Source organism: Martes martes, assembly GCF_963455335.1.
Source record: "Martes martes genome assembly, chromosome: 1".
In the NCBI taxonomy this organism is placed as follows: domain Eukaryota; kingdom Metazoa; phylum Chordata; class Mammalia; order Carnivora; family Mustelidae; genus Martes; species Martes martes.
The window spans coordinates 92,715,537-92,734,514 of NC_137888.1; the positions used below are offsets into that span (position 1 = coordinate 92,715,537).

The 18,978-nt window shown below is 38.5% G+C and overlaps 2 protein-coding genes across 6 annotated transcripts in view; one reads left to right on the plus strand and one right to left on the minus strand.

Annotated features, from left to right (window-relative positions):
* Positions 1–11,165, plus strand: part of MYNN (myoneurin) — a 39,753-nt gene extending 28,588 nt beyond the window's left edge. For 3 of the 5 annotated variants that reach the window (XR_013968256.1, XR_013968257.1, XR_013968258.1), the window contains one exon: positions 9,743–11,165. The gene's annotated coding sequence lies outside the window, so the exon portion shown is untranslated. The remainder of the gene's footprint in view (positions 1–9,742) is intronic. The other 2 variants (XR_013968259.1, XR_013968260.1) reach the window with 1 other exon arrangement.
* Positions 458–17,262, minus strand: LRRC34 (leucine rich repeat containing 34; the record flags this gene model as incomplete). Its single annotated transcript, XM_080803542.1, has 9 exons — positions 458–803; positions 2,113–2,239; positions 3,232–3,387; positions 3,768–3,922; positions 6,335–6,430; positions 8,081–8,209; positions 11,257–11,340; positions 12,555–12,619; positions 17,088–17,262. 9 exons carry the CDS (start codon positions 17,260–17,262, stop codon positions 600–602), a joined length of 1,191 nt encoding a protein of 396 aa, XP_080659668.1. The 3' UTR covers positions 458–599.
* Positions 17,263–18,978: the final 1,716 nt, after the last annotated feature.

Below are 18,978 nucleotides of genomic sequence, written 5' to 3' on the forward strand. Positions count from 1 at the left end.
TGTTGGCTTTTAAAGACTTGGTTTCCTGCAGCCCTCCAGCTCTTCTGCAGTTAAACCACACTGATTTTCAAAGCCAGACATTATGGAGACTGGTCTTCCTAGTGCAAGTCCTCAGGGCCAGGGGTGTCCATTGTGGGGTCGCTCCTCCTCGCCTGTGATGTCCTTCACCTTTGTGAGTAGTCACTCCAGGAGTTTCATTACTGATGGCAGATGGCAGCTCTGTACCTCCTACACTTTTGATGTGACCTTGCTACACCTAGCTGTGGGTGATCTACACCTAGCTGTGGATGATCTGTTCTGCCACCCGTCAGGTAGTTTTCAGAGTGAGTAGCAGTACATGCAGCAGTTGCCACCATGTGTGGTGGGGGGCGGGGAGGGGGGCAGTGAATTTAGGATTCTACTCTGCCATCTTCCCTCTCCTGTAAAATTTCTTTTAAAACAATTATACTGTTTTTCCACAGTGGACAATTATACAAAGTCATTTTAATATAATCATTTTTTTCAAATGTATAAAAGGTAAGATGTTCTAATTTAAGAATTTAATAGGCAATAAAATATTAACATAAGACAAATAATGTGAAAATTTCAGAGCTTGTTTTTCATAGATGTCCACCTACTGGTACAAGAGTAAAACCTGCATTAGGTGAGTTCGTGCAAGCTTCTCCATAAGTTGGTCTCCAGTAATAATGCTTTTTAAGGCCATTGGAGACTTCTGCAAGATACACATGTCCATCCACCACAAATGGCTCCACATCTGTATTGTCTGGTTTTAGACGGCCCATTTGAATTAAGTCTGAATAAGCCTATGATTTTTAAGAAAAGAGAAACCTGTCATTAAGAAAATTGTTTAATTTCCATAAAATGAATAAGCTAATTGCAATTTTCAGATTAGCTGTGCTGATTTTCAGTTTAAAATATTCTGAGTAAATACTAAATTTTAGTATTTTTTACATACAATTGTTATTCACTTAATTTCACATAATTTTAATCTTGAAAAAGTTACTTCTAAGTTTTGAAGTATTTTGTTTTATGACTCCCAGAATTAACAGTTCTCTGTATTACAGATTTTGTGGACCAAAGGTCTCATTGTCAAAATTTTCAAGTCCTACAGGGGTTTGTAAATGAGGGAGGAGGGAGTTGTGTATGCCTTGAAAATCTAATGATAGCCAGGGACCCATTTCACAGAAAAATAAGCAACCAGATTTTGGCATACAGCTGTATGGAATTCATGAACTCCCTGAAGCTAATTTATAGATTGAGGCTAAGATAATTTCTGTAGTATCAGATGCAGACCGGGCTGTAGCCTAGTTCTATCTTCATTGTAGAATTTTCTTTGTATATCACATATGGATCATTGGTATCTTTGTAAGGGTGTCGTACAAACATGTTAAAATGCTTGGTTAATAAGATTGTGAGTATAGAGAAAGATAGATACGTAGACAGTAGAAAAATTTAAAATTTTAGCTGTTTTCTACTTAACGCTTATTATTCCAAACTCATTCTAGTGTGTAGAATATGATCTTTTTCTGAAATCAAGGATTTATTTTTTTCTTTTTTTTAATTTTGAAATCAAGGATTTAAATAGTATATTTTATTACTCTTTTTGGAGGTGGAATTTTGTATAGTCTTTTTGCAAATTGAGAATTTTAGCATCTTCATTCTTTCCAAATAAAAACTATTTGCTATAGTGCTTTTTGTTTTGCAGGTGGTATCAAGGGCTGTGTTTACATAAGCAACCTAAAAGCAACATAAAAGACTAGGTCTCCAAATTCCATGTCTTGGTTTAATTTTTGGGCAACAGACTAGAGATTGTGCTACATCAAATTTAGAATAAATCAATAGTTCTGGTTTTTAAAATATTTTAACTTTAAAGGAATTGGGATTGTATAGTTCAGTGATCTCTATATTAATATGTGGTATTCGTTGCCTTCTATTTAAACCACAAAACTTTCCAGTGCTTAGTTTTTAGGACTTATGTTAAAATTTATCAAAACTGAAGTGTCTTACTACATTTTGGAATCATTTCCAAGGCCACCTGTAAATGCCTGATACTATAGAGAAGACCCCAGGAAAAGCCTTTAGTGAAGGAAAAAGAAAAAAAAAAAAACTTACCACACATGTAGCCTCATCAAATTGGTTTCCCCAAATGTAAACATTCGAGAGTGTGGGATTTGTTTTCATTGACTGTGAAAGTGCAACCAGTCCTTCTCCCTGTATGTTGTTGCTGACTACTGACAACCTATCAGAAACAAGAAGTAATAACCCTGGAAACCAATACATACTTCCACAAAGAAGATGCATAAGTTAGCCAACAACATTTATTTTATTTTTTAAATATTTTATTGTGTAAAATCTTGGGAAGTAAAGATACTTAAGAATAATGCTAACTGGGGCACCTGGGTGGCTCAGTGGGTTAAAGCCTCTGCCTTCCGCTCGGGTCATGATCCCAGGGTCCTGGGATTGAGCCCCGAATCTGGCTCTCCGCTCAGCCGGGAGCCTGCTTCCCCCTCTCTCTCTGCCTGTCTTTCTGCCTACTTGTGATCTCTCTCTGTCAAATAAATAAAAATCTTTAAAAAAAAAAAAAAAGGATAATGCTAACTAAAATCCAAGAAACTTCATTTTTTAAGTGGATGCTTCATGTACCTAGTAGAGTTACCTACATCTTAGAAACCAATAGACTGTTATTATTCAGTAAATGTTTGGGGTGGGTTACAAATACACTCTTCAGGATAGAGTCCTCCAGTAATATTTTGATTATTTTTTTGTCTTGATCATATTATGATTTTTCTATAGAATTCAGGATAAATACAGTAGGCAGTAAGAATTTTCTCCATCTTAAGCAATCATAACTAGAATCAATCTAATTTTTAATAGACATTACTTTGGAAAAAAATTGAAATGTTTAATATGTCAGCTTAGAAACTTTTCATATTTCATCATGAATCTTGAGTTTTAAGGGGATTGATGTTAGTTTTTTTGGTTTTGTTTTGTTTTTTTAAGATTTATTTATATGACAGAGATCACAAGTAGGCAGAGAGGCAGGCAGAGAGAGAAGGAAGCAGGCTCCCCGCTGAGGAGAGAGCCCCACACAGGGCTCGATCCCAGGACCCTGGGATCACAACCTGAGCCAAAGGCAGAGGCTTTAACCCACTGAGCCACCCAGGCGCCCCTTGATGTTAGTATTTTAAAAGTTTAAGTTTTTCTCTTGATTAAATACAAAACCATACTAACGCTCTAAGGCTCCTGTTGTGTGAAGCAAGAGTTTCACTGAGATGCTTTGCTCCTGCATTTTCTATTCTGTTGAAAGAAAGATCTAGTACTTCCAGGGTAGTATTGCTTTTCAGTATATCAGCCAAACACACCATTCCGTCACAAGTTATTTTATTGCTGGGAAGGGAAGAATACATGGTTACATCTGAAAATATGAAGTATTCTTTTATTCATAGAGATTAACATGCCTCAGAATTGTTGTATAGAACATTATTTTTCTAGTTTAGTAAAAGATTTTAATCACTCAGTTTCCAAAAAAGTTAATGAAAATTTGCTATAAAATATTGCTCCATTCTGGTTTACTCATGATTAAATGCTCCATTCACATTTTTGAGATAAAATAATCAGTATAAACTAGATACTAAGGTTTAGTACAAAAATTTGACAACAATGGTTGTATCTTCTGATCTTTGGAAATACTGTCTTAACAGTGTAGCCTCTGTATCATGAATATTTACATAGATTATTCCCAGGACGTCTAATGTATTATCACTTACCAGCTGACATCAAGGTAGCGTAGGCTTCTGTTCAGAGACAGTGCGTCACATAACTGTTTCATACCACAGTTTTTTATATTATGCTTACACACGTGTAGTTCAACAAGGCAGTGATTTTCTTTCAACATGTGGCCTAGATGAACTGTGGATTCTTCCTTAAAAATAGGTAAAATCTTCTAAAATACAGTTTTGAAGCTGTACATTTGAAGCTGTACCAAATACATGCTAAGTTACTTAAATTAGCTTTTTAAAAAGATACCAGTTGAGACTATTAGCCTATAATTTATATTTGCTTTGGCTTGGTTTTTAAGAAAAATCACTTTTGCCACAAGTGATATTTTATCATTTTAAAAACCAGCAGCAGGCACTTGGAAAATACAGTGACTAAGTAATGTAAATAGGCTGGTTTTAAAAAGTCCGTTCTAAACAATCACTCCAGAAGGCGGGTTGGGCGGGGGTGATTGGCCCCATGATATATTATTGAACATATTAAGCTCCCTTACTGTTGTCCTTTCAAGAATCTTCAGATGTTTCTTACACTCATATGTTCCTGAACTTTACTCTTGATCTCCACTCTTTATGGATAAAATACAAAGACATTTCTCAATGTTGATTCTATTTTAAAAATACACTCAGTCCTATGATATCCAATTCTTCCTTTTTATAATCATCCCAAATCTCTAAATACATTTTCCAGTCACTGGAAGACTTATTTTTAATTCCAAACTCTAGCTCCCTCCAGGCAAAAAGTATCTAACACCAGTGAGGATTTGAATACCAAGCACTTTTTTTTTTTAACAAAGTCAAAGCAGGTCTTAAAATGAATGGGTCAGTATTTTATGGTAATAAGTCCTCTTACTTGATTGCTGCTTTTTTTTCTTTTTAAGTAAGCTCCATGCCCAGCAAGGAGCCCAACGCAGGGCTTGAACTCATGACCCTGAGATTAAGACCTTAGCTGAGATCAGGAGTCTGATGTTTAACCGACTGAGCCACCCAGGTGTCCCCAGATTGCTGTATTTGTAAGTTTTACACTCACTGGAAATGCTGATCACGAACATGGGTAACTATGTATGCTCAAATTACGTACTTCTACATAATAACTGAGAAAAACTACAAAAGTTAAATCATGTAGCAGTAGCAGATAGTACATGAGTTTTGTAATAAAACTTTATGAGCTTTATGAGAAAACTGTCCAAATACTAGCTCTATACTAGCTGCCTGACTTTGGACAAATGATTTCATCTAGCTAAGTCTGTTTCCTTTTCTGTAAGGTAGATAAGATTATACTTCCCTCACAATTAACAAAAAAGTACCTGGCATAAAATAACTGTTCTATAGAAGACTATAAAGCATTTATTATTATTCAGTAGTCTATAATCCTATATCTGATTTATTTAAATTATTGCTGACACTGAAAAAGGCCCAAAGGGAAGCTATAGTTTGGGATCTTAACAAATGCAAACTGACCACTTAGGGGGTCCAGTGTTGCTCTGCATGGTGCCTGGAACGGGATAGGATACATGTTTGTGTTTTATGCTTTGTGGGTTTTTTTAGATCAAGAAATTTGGTTGAGGGACCACCCTTATTAAGGAAGGGAACTAAAATCAGAAATAGTAGTGTTTTTAGATCATTTATCAACTTTGACAGTTTGCCTAGGATGGCACCTGGCATCAGTATCTTTCCATGCTCCCCAGATAGTGAAATGGAATAGGTTTGCAGGCTTATGTTTGGGAACAGCAAAGTATGAAGAAGCCCAGGAGGACTCTACTCCACAGCCACTGAAGAGACTAGTACTCACAGGGACAGAGAATGGCTGCCTCGGAGAGGAAAAGAAAGCAGCCTGGAGTTTAGCTGACTGCTAGAAGTACCGGGCTAAGAGCAAGGGCCTGCACCTGAGAAAGACCTTGGGCTTTTCTTAACTATTCTCCGATTTGGGAATAATGATACCACTCAACACACTTAAAAGAGGAATGGTGTTTCTAATGTGATTTCACATAGTTTAACATACTTATTTCCTCAAGGCTTTAATCAGAACATTTTGATTTAGCCTTCAAATCTCATGTCCTCAATCAGAGAACCTTGTCTGCCATTTCTAAAAGAATGTTAAAGAACAAGGAGAAGCCTTGAAAGCAACTACCATGTTTTTACTCATCATCTTGTCTCCAGCATGCAGCTTACCTATCTATAGGATCAAGTCCAGACTTCCCAGGCTGCTCTTCACACACATTCTGCCACTGTTACTCATGATTTCAAAGCAATTTAGTGATAGTAATGTAACAACAAAATTCAAAGCCTTTAAAACTTTAATCATTGTTTTCATCTTGACTACTCTGCCTCTTTACGGGCTTACTCACCATTAATCTAAGTTTACAAGAAAAAAAAAAGACCTGTTTACTGCTTAAATAAACATCTAAAATCATAATTTAACTCAGTTTTTCTTCAAATAAGTTCTTCTTTGTAAATACAGTAAATTCTAAAAATATGAACCTTGAAATAACCTTCAGTAAATAGTACCTTCGTTTTATTCACATGTAATAATATTAGCTGTCATCACTTTGAATACATACCTGTTCTCCATACAGTATAGGTCGGTTTAGGTTTATTCCCTTAATTGTTTGGTTTTGCGTTAGGACTGTAGCAAATGCTATCACACTTTGCATTCCCTAGAAACAGTAAATTCGTTAAGGAGCTGACAAAGTATATAATCTCCCTATTTCAAAATCAGTAATCTAGATTCAGAGAAATTAACTGTATTTTAAGATTTTATTTATCTGTCAGAACTGTAAACCCTGAATTATAGTTTGGTCAAACTCAGAAGTAAATTGTTACTATGTTCTTTTCTCCCTGCCCTAAAATCTATAACATGCACAGGGAGTTTCTTAAAGTTCCAGTATCTAATTCTTAGGACATTCACCTCTAGGCTTGCTCCTGAGTCCTCAAGTTTCTGTGTGTTTCCGACCTCGGATACCCAGACACACATGCAGATCCCAGCTAGGGTTCTACACTAAGAACAGACCTTGTGAAAGCATTCTTTTATGTGCATACTCGTTACTTTCAGTGTGTGCGCAGTGGAAATACCTTATTGGAAGGGCCTAATTCTCCCTGATTTCTGTGTTGGACACCACCACACACCCCCAGCTGTAACACTAGGAAACCTGGGCCTCCTCTTCACCAGTCTACTCACCCTCCGATCCAATTAATCAGTAAGTCTTAGAGACTGTCTCTAAAAGAGATCTCAGATTAACCCATCTGTGTGCCACCAACCCACCCCCAGTCCCTTTAACCCACCTGGACCATAACTTTAAGTGGTCAGTGAGCTTCTTGCCACCCTCAAATTCCCCACAGAAACCAGAGTGATCTTTTTTTAAAAGACAAATCAAACCACATCACCCTTCAAAGCCTTATGAGATGTATTTAGAACCCAATCCCCTTTTCCCCTGGCCTTGACCCACAACCCATACAGCACTGCTTGATCTGGCCTCTGTACACCTCTCACCCACACTTTGAGATACTCTGACTAGCCACTCTGGCTTTTCAGTTCTTAAAACCTGCCAGACTCAGCCTTTCATTATTCATGTACCACTCATGATTTTTGCCATATTGTAATACAGTTTTACTGTTTACTTAATAGTTTTCTATTAAGTCAACTCACTTTTTCCACTTTAAAAATTCTATCACTACCATAAATGGAAAACTAATTCCTCAAAATAGAGCATCTGTAAAAATAAATACATGAGTAGTAAAATTACCTCAATCTGTAATAGCTGTGCTACCCATACCATAGTCAGGGTAGCACTATCCTAGAGTCTGTGTGGGTTGGACCCCAGCCTGGGATGTTCTGCCATGGACCCTCTCCAAGGTAGTTCCTCAGATATTAGGTGACCATGCTATCATGCAGATTACCTCCTACCAGACAGAGTACTTAGCCATCTTTGTAGCACTTTTCTCTTTGATGTTTTCCCAACTAGAATATAGGCTTTCTAATGAAGTAGCGCTTTTCAATTAAAAATTTTTTTTTTCTCAAAAAATCCTGTATATGTTAAGAAGGGTTATAGATAGAAGCTTAGGAAGAATTTTATTCTAGTTATTCCTCTATAGTATTACTTAATACAATCTTATTAATAACACTGATATGCCTAATAGTAAAAGCAAAGCAAAACAAAAAAAATTTTTTTTCCCTTGATATTAGAGATTGGGACAAGCTTAATCAGTCATAAGACTCTCATTTAGCTGATCTCTTCAACAATTCCTTATCCTATTTCCAAGGAGATGGATGGAGTACGTGGGTGATTTTTCTCAACCATTTTACTCACCAGGTCACAGTCACCCAAATCTAATTTTTCTAAAGATGCATTAATTTGTAGCATTGCAGCAAAAAACATTCCACCTTTATTTTCAATCTTGTTTCCAGTCATTCTTAGGTATTTCAGAGTTGTATTCTTCTGAAAAGAAAAAGAATCAAAACTTCATTAAATTTGTATTCCACAAAACTTTTCCTTGATTACATGAGTCAGCAGACTTTTACTATTTGCAGACTCAAGTTTTCATGGTTTCATGGAGATAGAATAGGATATTCGTTAAAGGTAACATTTAGTTTCCCAATAAGATAAAAATCTGGTTTAATTTTTTACTGGAAAGAATGCCCAGGAAACAGATGCCCAGTAACTGAAGCAGATTTTATAAGTTTTCCTTTCATTGAGAAATCTATAGATTCGTTTTTAAGAAAATTATACCATTCTTTTTTGAGGTGAAGTTCACATAACCCAAAGTAAACCATTTTAAAGTATACAATTCACTGGTTTTTAATAAACTCACAATGTTATACGACCATCACCTAGCTAGTTTCGAAAACACTTCATTTCCCCACCCCCAACAAAGGAGACCCTATACCCATTAAGCAATCACTTTATATTCTCCCTGTATCACTTTTAAAGGAATGCAATTCCTCAGACACTTGCAAAGTTTAACTCCTCTCATTCCACTCTTGATAATTCTTTCACAAAGAAAATTAGACATTTCAGTGTCCTAATAAATAGTAGAGGACATAACTACAAATAATTGAAACCCCTTAAGAACAGGAAGAAGGCAAGGAGGTCCACTGTTAATAATTCCATTTAACAGTGTACTGCAGGTTCTAGATGAGGCAGTTAGGCAAGGAAGAGAAAGGCACCCACACTGGAGAAGAAAACTATGTCTGCATATAACAGGATATTATATATGGAAAATCCCAAGGAATCCACCTAAAAAAGTTGTTAGAACTAGTCCGTTCAGCAAGACTGCAGGACACAACACCAATATATAAAAATCAGTTGTATTTCTACACACTAGCAATAAACAATCCAAGACTGAAATTAAGACTCCCATTTAGGGGCGCCTGGGTGCCTCAGTGGGTTAAGCATCTGCCTTCGGCTTAGGTCATGATCCCCGTGTCCTGGGATCAAGCCCCGCATGGGGCTCCTTGCTCAGCGGGAAGCCTGCTTCTTCCTCTCCCACTCCCCCTGCTTCTGTTCCCTCTCTCGTTGTATCTGTCAAATAAATAAATAAAATATTTTTAAAAAACAACTGTCCCATTTATAGTAGCATCAAAAGGAATAAAGTATTAGGAATAAATTTAGCAAAATCAAGACCTGTACATTAAAAACAAACCACTGTTGAAGAAAATGAAAGATATAAATAAATGGAAACACATCCCACGTCATGTCATGAAGACAATACTGTTAGGATGACAGTACTCCCCAAATTTTCTGAAGATTGAAAGCAACTCTCTCAAAATCCTTGTTTTTCGGGGCACGTGGGTGGCTCAGTGGGTTAAAGCTTCTGCCTTCAGCTCAGGTCATGATCTCAGGGTCCTGAGATCGAGCCCAGCATCGGGCTCTCTGCTTGGCAGGGAGTCTGCTTCTCCCTCTCTCTGTCTACTTGTGATTTCTGTCAAATAAATAAAATATTTTAAAAAAAAATCCTTGTTTTTCTTGCAGAAATTGATAAACTGGTCTTAAAATTCATATGGAAATGCAAAGGACCCAGAAGAGCCAACACATCTTGAAACAACAAAAAGGACTCACTTCTTGACTTCAAAACTGACTACAAACTACAGTAATCAAGATTGTGTGGGACTGACATAAGGATAGACATACAGGTTAATAGAATAGAATGAAGAGTAGAGAAATAAACCATTTGTAATCAATTTTTGATAGAGGCATCAAGAAAATTAATGGGGGAGGAATAGTCTTAAATAGTGTTGGGACAACTGGATATCCACATGCAAAAAAGAATGAAGTTAGACTCCTACCTCACACCATATACAAAAATTAACTCGAAATGGATCAAAGAACTAAACAAAGGAGCTAAAACAAACTTAGAATATGCAAATATAAATCTTAATGATTTTGAGATAGGCAAGGCCTTAGATATAACACCAAAAGCACAAAGGAAAAAAGTTGAACTTTATCAAAATTAATTTTGTGCTTCAAAGGATGCCATGAAGGAAGTGAAAAGGCAATCTACAGAATGACAGAAAACATTTGCAGATCATGTATAAGAGACTTATATCCAGAACATACAGACTACTCTTAGCATTTAAAAAGACAACTAGACATGGGCTTTGAACAGACATTTTTTCCAAACAATGGCATATGAAAAGATGCTCAGCATCATTATTCATGATGGGAATCAAATCCAAAAAACCTCTGCATATCTACTAGGATGGCTAAAATCAAGAAGACAGTAACAAGAGCTGGATGTAGAGAAATGAGGACACTCTTACAGTGTTGGACTTGTAAAAAGCCAGATAGTTTGGAAAACAGTTGAACAGTTAACAAATGATCTAGCAGTTATACTTCTAGATATATACCCAAGAAAACTGAAAACATGCACACAAAAATGTGCAAATATTCATAGTACATTATTGTAGACAAAAAGTGGAAACCTAAATGTCCTTAACTGATGGATGAATGGGATATATCCAAACAATGGAATATTATTTGGCAATAAGAAAGAATCAAGTATGTTACAATACAGATGAACCTTGAAAGCATTAAGCCAGTCACAAGAGACCACATATTTTAAGATTCCATTTATGTGAAATGTCCAGAATAGGCAATCTATTAGATGGAACACAGATTAGTGACTGCCAGGGGCTGGGAGGGTGAAAGAAGCATAGAGAAGGATTGCTAATGTGTACACAGTTTCTTTTGGGGATGAAATGTTCTAAAAACAGTGATGGTCATGAAATTCTGAATATACAAAAACCCACTGAACGAACACCTTACAGGTAAATTTTGATGGAGAAAAAGTACTTATGTATGCTAAGTATCTTAAAGCTTTTTAAAAATGAGTTTAAAAATGCTCATGTAATATTACATTTTAATAAAATGAACTAATAAAAATACACATTTGCACAATAATGAGTTCACAATAACATTTCGGTTAATTACAAGCTATCAGAAGTTAAAATTCCGAAAGAAAATGTTTGAAGTATATAAATGCTTACATGTAGTGCTTTAGCAATCAATTCTCCACCTTCTGGCCCAATATCATTAAACATAAGGTTTAAGTAAATGAGCTTATGTTGTTTCTATAATAAGAGAAAAGAAGCTATTACATATGTAATTATTAGGGGGGAAAATACAGGCACTGCTTTATTTAAGTAAAAGAATTTACCTCCAAAGAAAATCTTTCTAACAGAAAATCTCAAAGTCCAACAAAAGAAGCTATCATTGGGGTCGGGTGGGCTGTGGGAATCATCATGCTCATTTAAACATAATTGCAATGTAAGTGAAAGAAAAAGACTATTCTATTTTGATCAATTAAAAAAGTATGAATGTCCTTTATTTAACCATAGAATACAAGTTTGCAAAAGATTACTTAGGAGCTCTAGTTACCAGCAATCTACCAATAACAAATACACAAGTGGGTTTTCAGTTTATTTCAAGTGTTGTAAATATAGTGCAAGTTCAGGACCCTGGACATTTTGCAAGACTAGCATTTTGTGTGTGCCACTAGACCAGGTCGTTTCACTGCAAACAGAATTAAGAAAACTTAAGAACATTTTGGTGATTTTTGCAACATTTTTGTAATTGCTGAGAATTAGTTCATATTTCTTAATCTTCACTCTGTCCTTGTGCTGTGTGCCATTTCATGGATAGGAGAAATTTTTTTTTTGAAGATTTTATTTATTTATTTAACAGAGGGATACACAGCAAGAGAAGGAACACAAGGGCAGAGGGAGAGGGAGAAGTAGGCTTCCTGCCAAGCAGGGAGCCTGATGTGGGGCTCTATCCCAGGACGCAGGAATCATGACCTGAGCTGAAGGCAGACGCTTAAGGACTGAGCCACTCAGGTGCCCCTCATGGACATGAGAATTTTAAGATCATTTTAGAAGCATATTTAGCGATTGGGGAAAGTAGTTAAGAACTTAAAAAGCCAATTTAAACAATAATGATAATGCTGCTTTAAACATTTTAACTGAAAATACAAACACATACCTTTATTTGCCAATCTTCTGAGGTTGAAACAAAGCCTTTTCTTAAAGTACACCTACTCTGATTGGTGGACCACACTTATTTTTTAATTTTTATTTTTTTTGGACCCCACTGTCTCTCTTAAATGAAATGCAACCACAATGCAGCATTTCAGCATGGGCATCTTCAAAGAAGTCTGCAATAAAGGGTTATTAACTTAGCAGACTTAAGGTACTCAAACCATGTACATTCCAAAGAAAAAGTACTGGCTTTTAACTGACTCCTGGAAGAAAACAAATAGAACTAACAACATTTTGTAGTAAAATACCTGAAGCAGTCTTGCAGCATAGTATGCACCAACATCACTTATGAGGTTATATCTAACATCCAAACCTGAAGAACACGGATGAATACAGGCTGATATTCCTTATACTGAATAATTCAAATCAGGAAAATTAAAGAAGTAATGATTTTTAAGGAGACATATACCACTGATATATGGATTCTTCTTTAAAATTCTGAAAAGAATCCAAAAATCTTTGCCTGTTACTCTTTCTTCTGGCATTAAGCGACTGTTACCAGCAATATTTAATGTGATTCCTTCTGACCTATTAAAATTCAAAAAAGAAACCCACTAAAGAAATAGAAGTATTTCCCCCTATATAAATAGTAACATCATGAATAGCATTTACTGAAACCAAGTATGTATCACAATATAGATTTATACCAAGTAACTTAAGACGACTGAATATTCAATAGATTTTGTAAACACTTCTATACTATATAATTTTATTCTCTCTCTCTCTTTCTCTCTCTCTCTCTCACACACACACACACACACACACACACACACTCCTCCTGATAGGTAATCACATCAAAGACTTCAATATTTTCACAAAGAAATCCAGCTCACAAGAGTTCAGGACAAATCTGAAGGCTAGACTTGGAGGCCACTGGTCTAGTGTTTTTTCTTGTATACTCTGCTACCTCCAAGACCAGCTAACAGTGTCCATCAGCCACTGTTCTAAATCAAAAGGTAGATCTGTTTTAAAAGCCATGTATAAATCGCTTTAAACAAATCACTCAGTATTCCAGGATTTTCATACAGAAGAAGGTCAGTGAATACTACTTATGTAATCAAGTATTTGTCTTCCTTACCCCTTTTCGAGTTCTTCATCGACTTCTTGGAGCATATGCAATATAAAATAATTAATTTTCTGGGACTTTTCCATACAGAGATTATAGTAAGTTTCCTGGAGATGGCCAGTAACTTCTGGAGCTTTTGAAAAATAAGTGCATTACTCTTTATCACATATAAAGGATTATCAGGACCTTTCCTGTCCCCACTGTTCCCCCTCCCAAAAAATTACACTTCTTCAAAGATACAAATGTGTATGTATAGAGTCAGGAGTGAGGAAGAAAGGGCAAAAGAATTAAGACTAGAGAAAGGAGGAAAATAGAAGGAATTAGGGGGAATAAAAATGCTGTTTGGAGAAGCGGGGCCATAGAAACACCCACTGAGGCTAGGCAGACACTAACTTGCAAGCGACACAAAGAAGAACTAACATCCTGGTAGCAGAGAAAAAGGATATTCAGAGAAATTAAAGATTTTGTTCAAAATCATACAGCTAATAAGGGTAGAATATAAAAATGGACTCCAAAGTCTCTTTCCACTCTACCACACTGGGTTAGGGGACTCATGTTTTCTTATCAGGACTACAAATAAAAAATTTTTAATCAAATAAAAAAATTTTATTTTTATTTGATTAAAAATAAAAATTATTAAAATATTAAAAATTTAACTTTTTAAAAATTTTTATTTTAATCAAATAAAAACATTTTAATCAGAGGATCTAAACTCAAAAAGGATCTGAAAAATCCGCGAGTCCCCAAGGCTCCCTGGATACCTTCTACACATGCACGTTGATGGCATCTTTGACTACAGCTCTGTCGGTTCCTCCTAAAACTGAGTTGAGGCTGGACTCAGAGAAGCTCTTCACCTACCCTGGCCTTTCACTTCCTCTTTGTAAAGGTTGATTTTTCTCTGTTCAGTTCTTAATAAAGATGATAGAAACAAAGCAGGAGTTGAAATCTCCTTCTTCTGTTATGCCTGAAGCTTTTCTTAATGGTCTTACTGTTCTGGATATTAATTTACAAGGATCTTTGGAAGACCTAAGCCTTCTGGGGGTAGAAGTGATGTTGTTCCTCTTCTTAGAAGCACATACCACTATCTTTGTTTTCTGTCTTATCTTTTGTATAGGTCTTTTTTTTTTTTTTAAGATTTTATTTATTTATTTGACAGAGAACACAAGCAGGCAGAGAGGCAGGCAGAGACAGAAGGAAAAGCAAACTCCCCACGGAGCAGAGAGCCCGATGCAGGGCTTGATCCCAGACCCCTGAGATCATCACCTGAGCCGAAGGCAGACGCTTAACCCACTGAGCCACCCAGGTGCCCCTTTATAAGTCTCTTAAAAAAAAATAATAAAATAAAAAAATAAAAATAAAAATCTGTGCTCAGAGATCTCACTACTCAACCAGCTTGGGGTCTTCAGGAGCCAGCCTCTGAGTTTCTGCATCTCAAGAGATAGATGTACTTTGCTGAGATTTCTGCACTGTATGAACTCAAGAGTTTGCTAAACAAACTTGCAGAACCAGATTTAAAATGAGGAACATTACATTAAAAATGAAAGCACTAAACTTTTCTTAATAGTTTTCTTTTAAATCAGCTTTTAAAAAATTAATTTAACCCACTTATTCCAGACAAGTTGGAAATTTCAATATCGAAAGGAAATAAATATCAGCAATCCCATGTTAAAGAACCATTACAATTAAGGTCTCTGGGTATTTCCTCCTTATTGTTTTTCTCAACTATGTACATATTAGCCTTTTTTAAAAAATTGGAATATTTCAGTACACTTCTATATCTTTTCAGTTAATATTGAGTTTTCCTATGTCAGCCTCAGAAAAATTTTAATGTCAACAGAATTTCCTGTCTTATGGGTTGATGTATATAAGAAACCCTTCCTTATTTTAGGAAATTTCCATGAATCTAAATAACATTTTAGCACAATATTTCCCAAACTGTGTTCTTCAGAATAGAAATCTTTCATGAGATGATCAAACATGTTCTAAATAGAATACATTTTATTGTCAAATACATGTGGGAAGTTCTGAATTAAAGCTAAACAGACCTCTATAATACTTCTCACGACATTTACAACACTCAAGGGCACAAAGACTTCAAATTGTTGAGCCTGGAGAGAAGGGAGAATAAAAATATTCCATTTCCCAGACTTATGTGACCTTGGTTCACATGGAATTCAAGCTACAAAATGCTACTTTAGCATTCTCCACAGAAAACACAGCAAATTGATCTGTAATAAATTTACTTGTTGGAGCTGGGCTCCCACTAGGCTTCTTTCCTCGGTATTAAAAAGTGACGACTGGCCTGAGAATCTGAGGTTCAGGGCCTGCCCTCAGCTGGCTGCACCACACCCAGGATGTGCACAAGAAATGTGTCAAGACTTAGAATTCATGTTTCTCTGAGGGAAGGAATCTTAGACTACAGGCTAAATACAGCTAAAGAAAGTTACAAGGAAATTCTTTTCTTTTTTTTTTAAAGATTTTATTTATCTATTATTTGAGAGCGAGAAAGAGAGCATGAGAGGAGAGAAGTCAACGGGAGAAGCAGACTCCCTGTCAAGCAGGGAGCACGATGTGGGACTCAACCCCGGGACTCCAGGATCATGACCTGAGCCGAAGGCAGTCGCTTAACCAACTGAGCCACCCAGGCGCCCCCCCTCCCCTCTTTTTAAAAGATTTTATTGTTACAAGAAAATTCTTAAGAGCTCCTGGGTAGCTCAGTGGGTTAAGCATCTGCCTGCAGCTCAGGTCATAATCCTGGGGTCCAGCCCCACGTTGGGCTCCCTCTGTCTCTCTCCTCAGTTTATGCTCTCTCTCTTGCAAATAAATAGATAAAACCTTTTTTTAAAAAAGGGGAGGGGGGAGGGAGAAAAGGAAAGTTAAAGGGAAGAAAAGAAAATTCTTATTACCTGACCATGGATTTAAAGTATTTAAAATTTTCTGCTATGCTCTTTCATGTTGTATGTCAGGATTTTATGGTACCAATAACTTATTTCCTGTATTCATCTTAGGGGAGAATAATTAAATCCATCTTCAAATTGTAAAGCTGAAACTAAGACTAACCAGTTACACAAGAAAATATCAAGAATCTAACTCAAATGTCATTTTTCTTGTATTCCAAATATTTTTCACCTGGCAGAACGTTCTGAAATTTCTAAAGAAAGGGCTCATTTTGGAGGTGGTCCCCTATGCCCTTCTATACTGGAACAGCCACATACCAGGAAATCCAAGGGTTGGGAGTGAGTCAGACTGGGGTGGCTGCCCAGGATCAGCTGTGTGACTTTGAACAAGTTATCTTAATTCTCCCATCTTAAATTTCCTCTTATGCTAAAAGCAGAGCACGGTGCCCATCTCAAGGATGCAGTGAGGAATAGGTCAGTCTTGAAGCACAGTTCCGTATCTGCAGGCACATTAACACAAGCATCCAAAATGGAAATGGTGGCAAGAGGAGGGACGTGCAGGCTATGCTTAATTTGCTAGAGATCATTCACGGTTGCAGAAATATTTAAAATGGAGGTGACATAGAGATGCCAAGTCAGAACGGTCTCAAGGTCCTCTTGCCCACCTAGGCCCTGCTTTCTGGAACTTCCACAAATAAAGGGCCCCAGAACTTTCCAGGAGACTCTGATATGGGCAAAGCAAAAGACACACCTTCCTCCAGGACAATAGCTAGTGTGAAGGGCAGACCCATCGGGGGAACTCGGGGCTCCCTTCCCACCCACATTTGGGGACCCCAAAGTTCTGGCCGCAGCTGAGGTTCCCGGGGCGCCCGCCTGCCACACCGCCTGGAGCTGGCAGCCCGCTGGAAGGAATGGGCTGTGCCAGCGACCCTGCCGCTGGGGCCGGAGCCGCCTCCTGCACTTCCCGTAGGCCAGGCGGGCGCCGAAGGACATCCGATTTCTTACCACTACCGCCGGCGGGGGCCGAGGACGGATTAGGGGTTGTAGTAGGAACGGGAGTGGGGAACCCAGGCCCGGCCCCTGCGGCCTCCTTCCCCGGGCCCCACATATTCCTCTTCACCCCTAGGCCGCCGCGGAAGCGTCGTCATGACGACGGCGCGCATGCGCCTGCCCAGTCCCGGGCCACCCACCTGCTGCTTCTGGACTAGGATGAGCGCCAGACCCGGAGCGCCACCTCCCGCCGGCTGCGCATCCCCTGCCATTACCCACGTGGGCCTCAGGGCAGGCGGCGATTGCCAAAGCAATGGAAGTTCCTTGGTCATCCCTTCTGGCTCCGGAGGGAGGTGCTCTGGCTCCTCTGCAGAGGGACGTTCTTGAGGTTTCAGGGGCACAGCTGATGGGCTAGGAGCCGGGCTACAAAGACGATTATGACCCAGTCTCCTCCCCAAAGTGTGTACATACCTGCGGTGGCCACGTGCAGTAGCAGAGAGTAGCACCAGCACGGATAAGGCACGGAGCTAAAGGAGCTTAAAGGGGTATGTAGATAGCCTTGGTGGGCGGGGTGGGGAGGCGAGGGGCGGGGATATCAGGGAGGGCTTTCTGTTGTAGGTAACTTCCTGAGTGGTCCCAGTGAATCCACCCCAGGGCGGAACAGCTTGGTAGGTGCTGGAGACGCGTAGGTACTTGGGGCCGCTCAGATGAGTACAGGGTGGGAGGCAGGCAGGCAGGGTCGGACCCACGTGAAGCCCTCGCGCATCCTCTGAGCGGCAAGCTGTTATGGGACAAGGACGCTGGGAGTCCTCAGATAGGGAGCAGCAGGTGGAGGGTGGATTTGACCGGACCTGGGGGAGGTGAGGTCTGAAGCAGTTGCAGTACCCCAGCTGAGAGAAGATCCAGCTGAGAGAAGATCCAGCTGAGGCTGGACTTGGGGAAGGGAGGAGAAGGGGACAAAACCCAGCCACAGTTACAGGCAACATGCTCAGGTACTTGGATGTGGGAGAGAGAAAAAGAGGAAGGAGGGAAGGAAAGGTCTTCTGTTTGTGCTTACCACAGACCCCAGAGGAAGCAGCTGAAGGGCACCTGGAGAGAGCTCTGGAGCCAACCAGAGACTCCTTGCCTGGGAGAAAGAAGGATGCCCCTCAAGGTGAAACCAAGATGTATCTGAACACAGTAAAAACAAAAACGTCCCTGAATCTACCCCACTAGGCAATTCCAGAACATCAGTCCACTGCTAAGAAACTGTGCTAGGCAAGGCGGGGTCTCTTCATACCCAGTGTAGTCCAGATTTTAAGCATCGTTTGAATTATTTCAGATTAAACACGAATAGAAAGTATTTTCATTTACCCCATGTTCTACCAACAAAGCCAAGAGGTAGCTTGAAATACTAAAGCAAGAGTGTGAGCACAATTCAGCATCTACCCTCCCAACCCCTTTCACAGTATTTGGAGTTAAGTAGAGGAAAGTAAAGAAAGGTTCAGGATTTATTAATTGCTGCTCTAAGGGAAGGGAGGGATACTCCTCTAGGGAACAAGAAGTGCCAGTCACACTTTTGTTCTAGAGAGTAACTAGAAAACACGGTCAGAACAGAATAAACAGAAAAGAGCTGCTTTTAGCTAGACAAACAGCACTTAAAGCACTGTTCTCCTTATCCACCTTAGCAAAAACAAAACCAAAAAATAAGAGTATTTGCGCTGAACTACAGCCCACTCA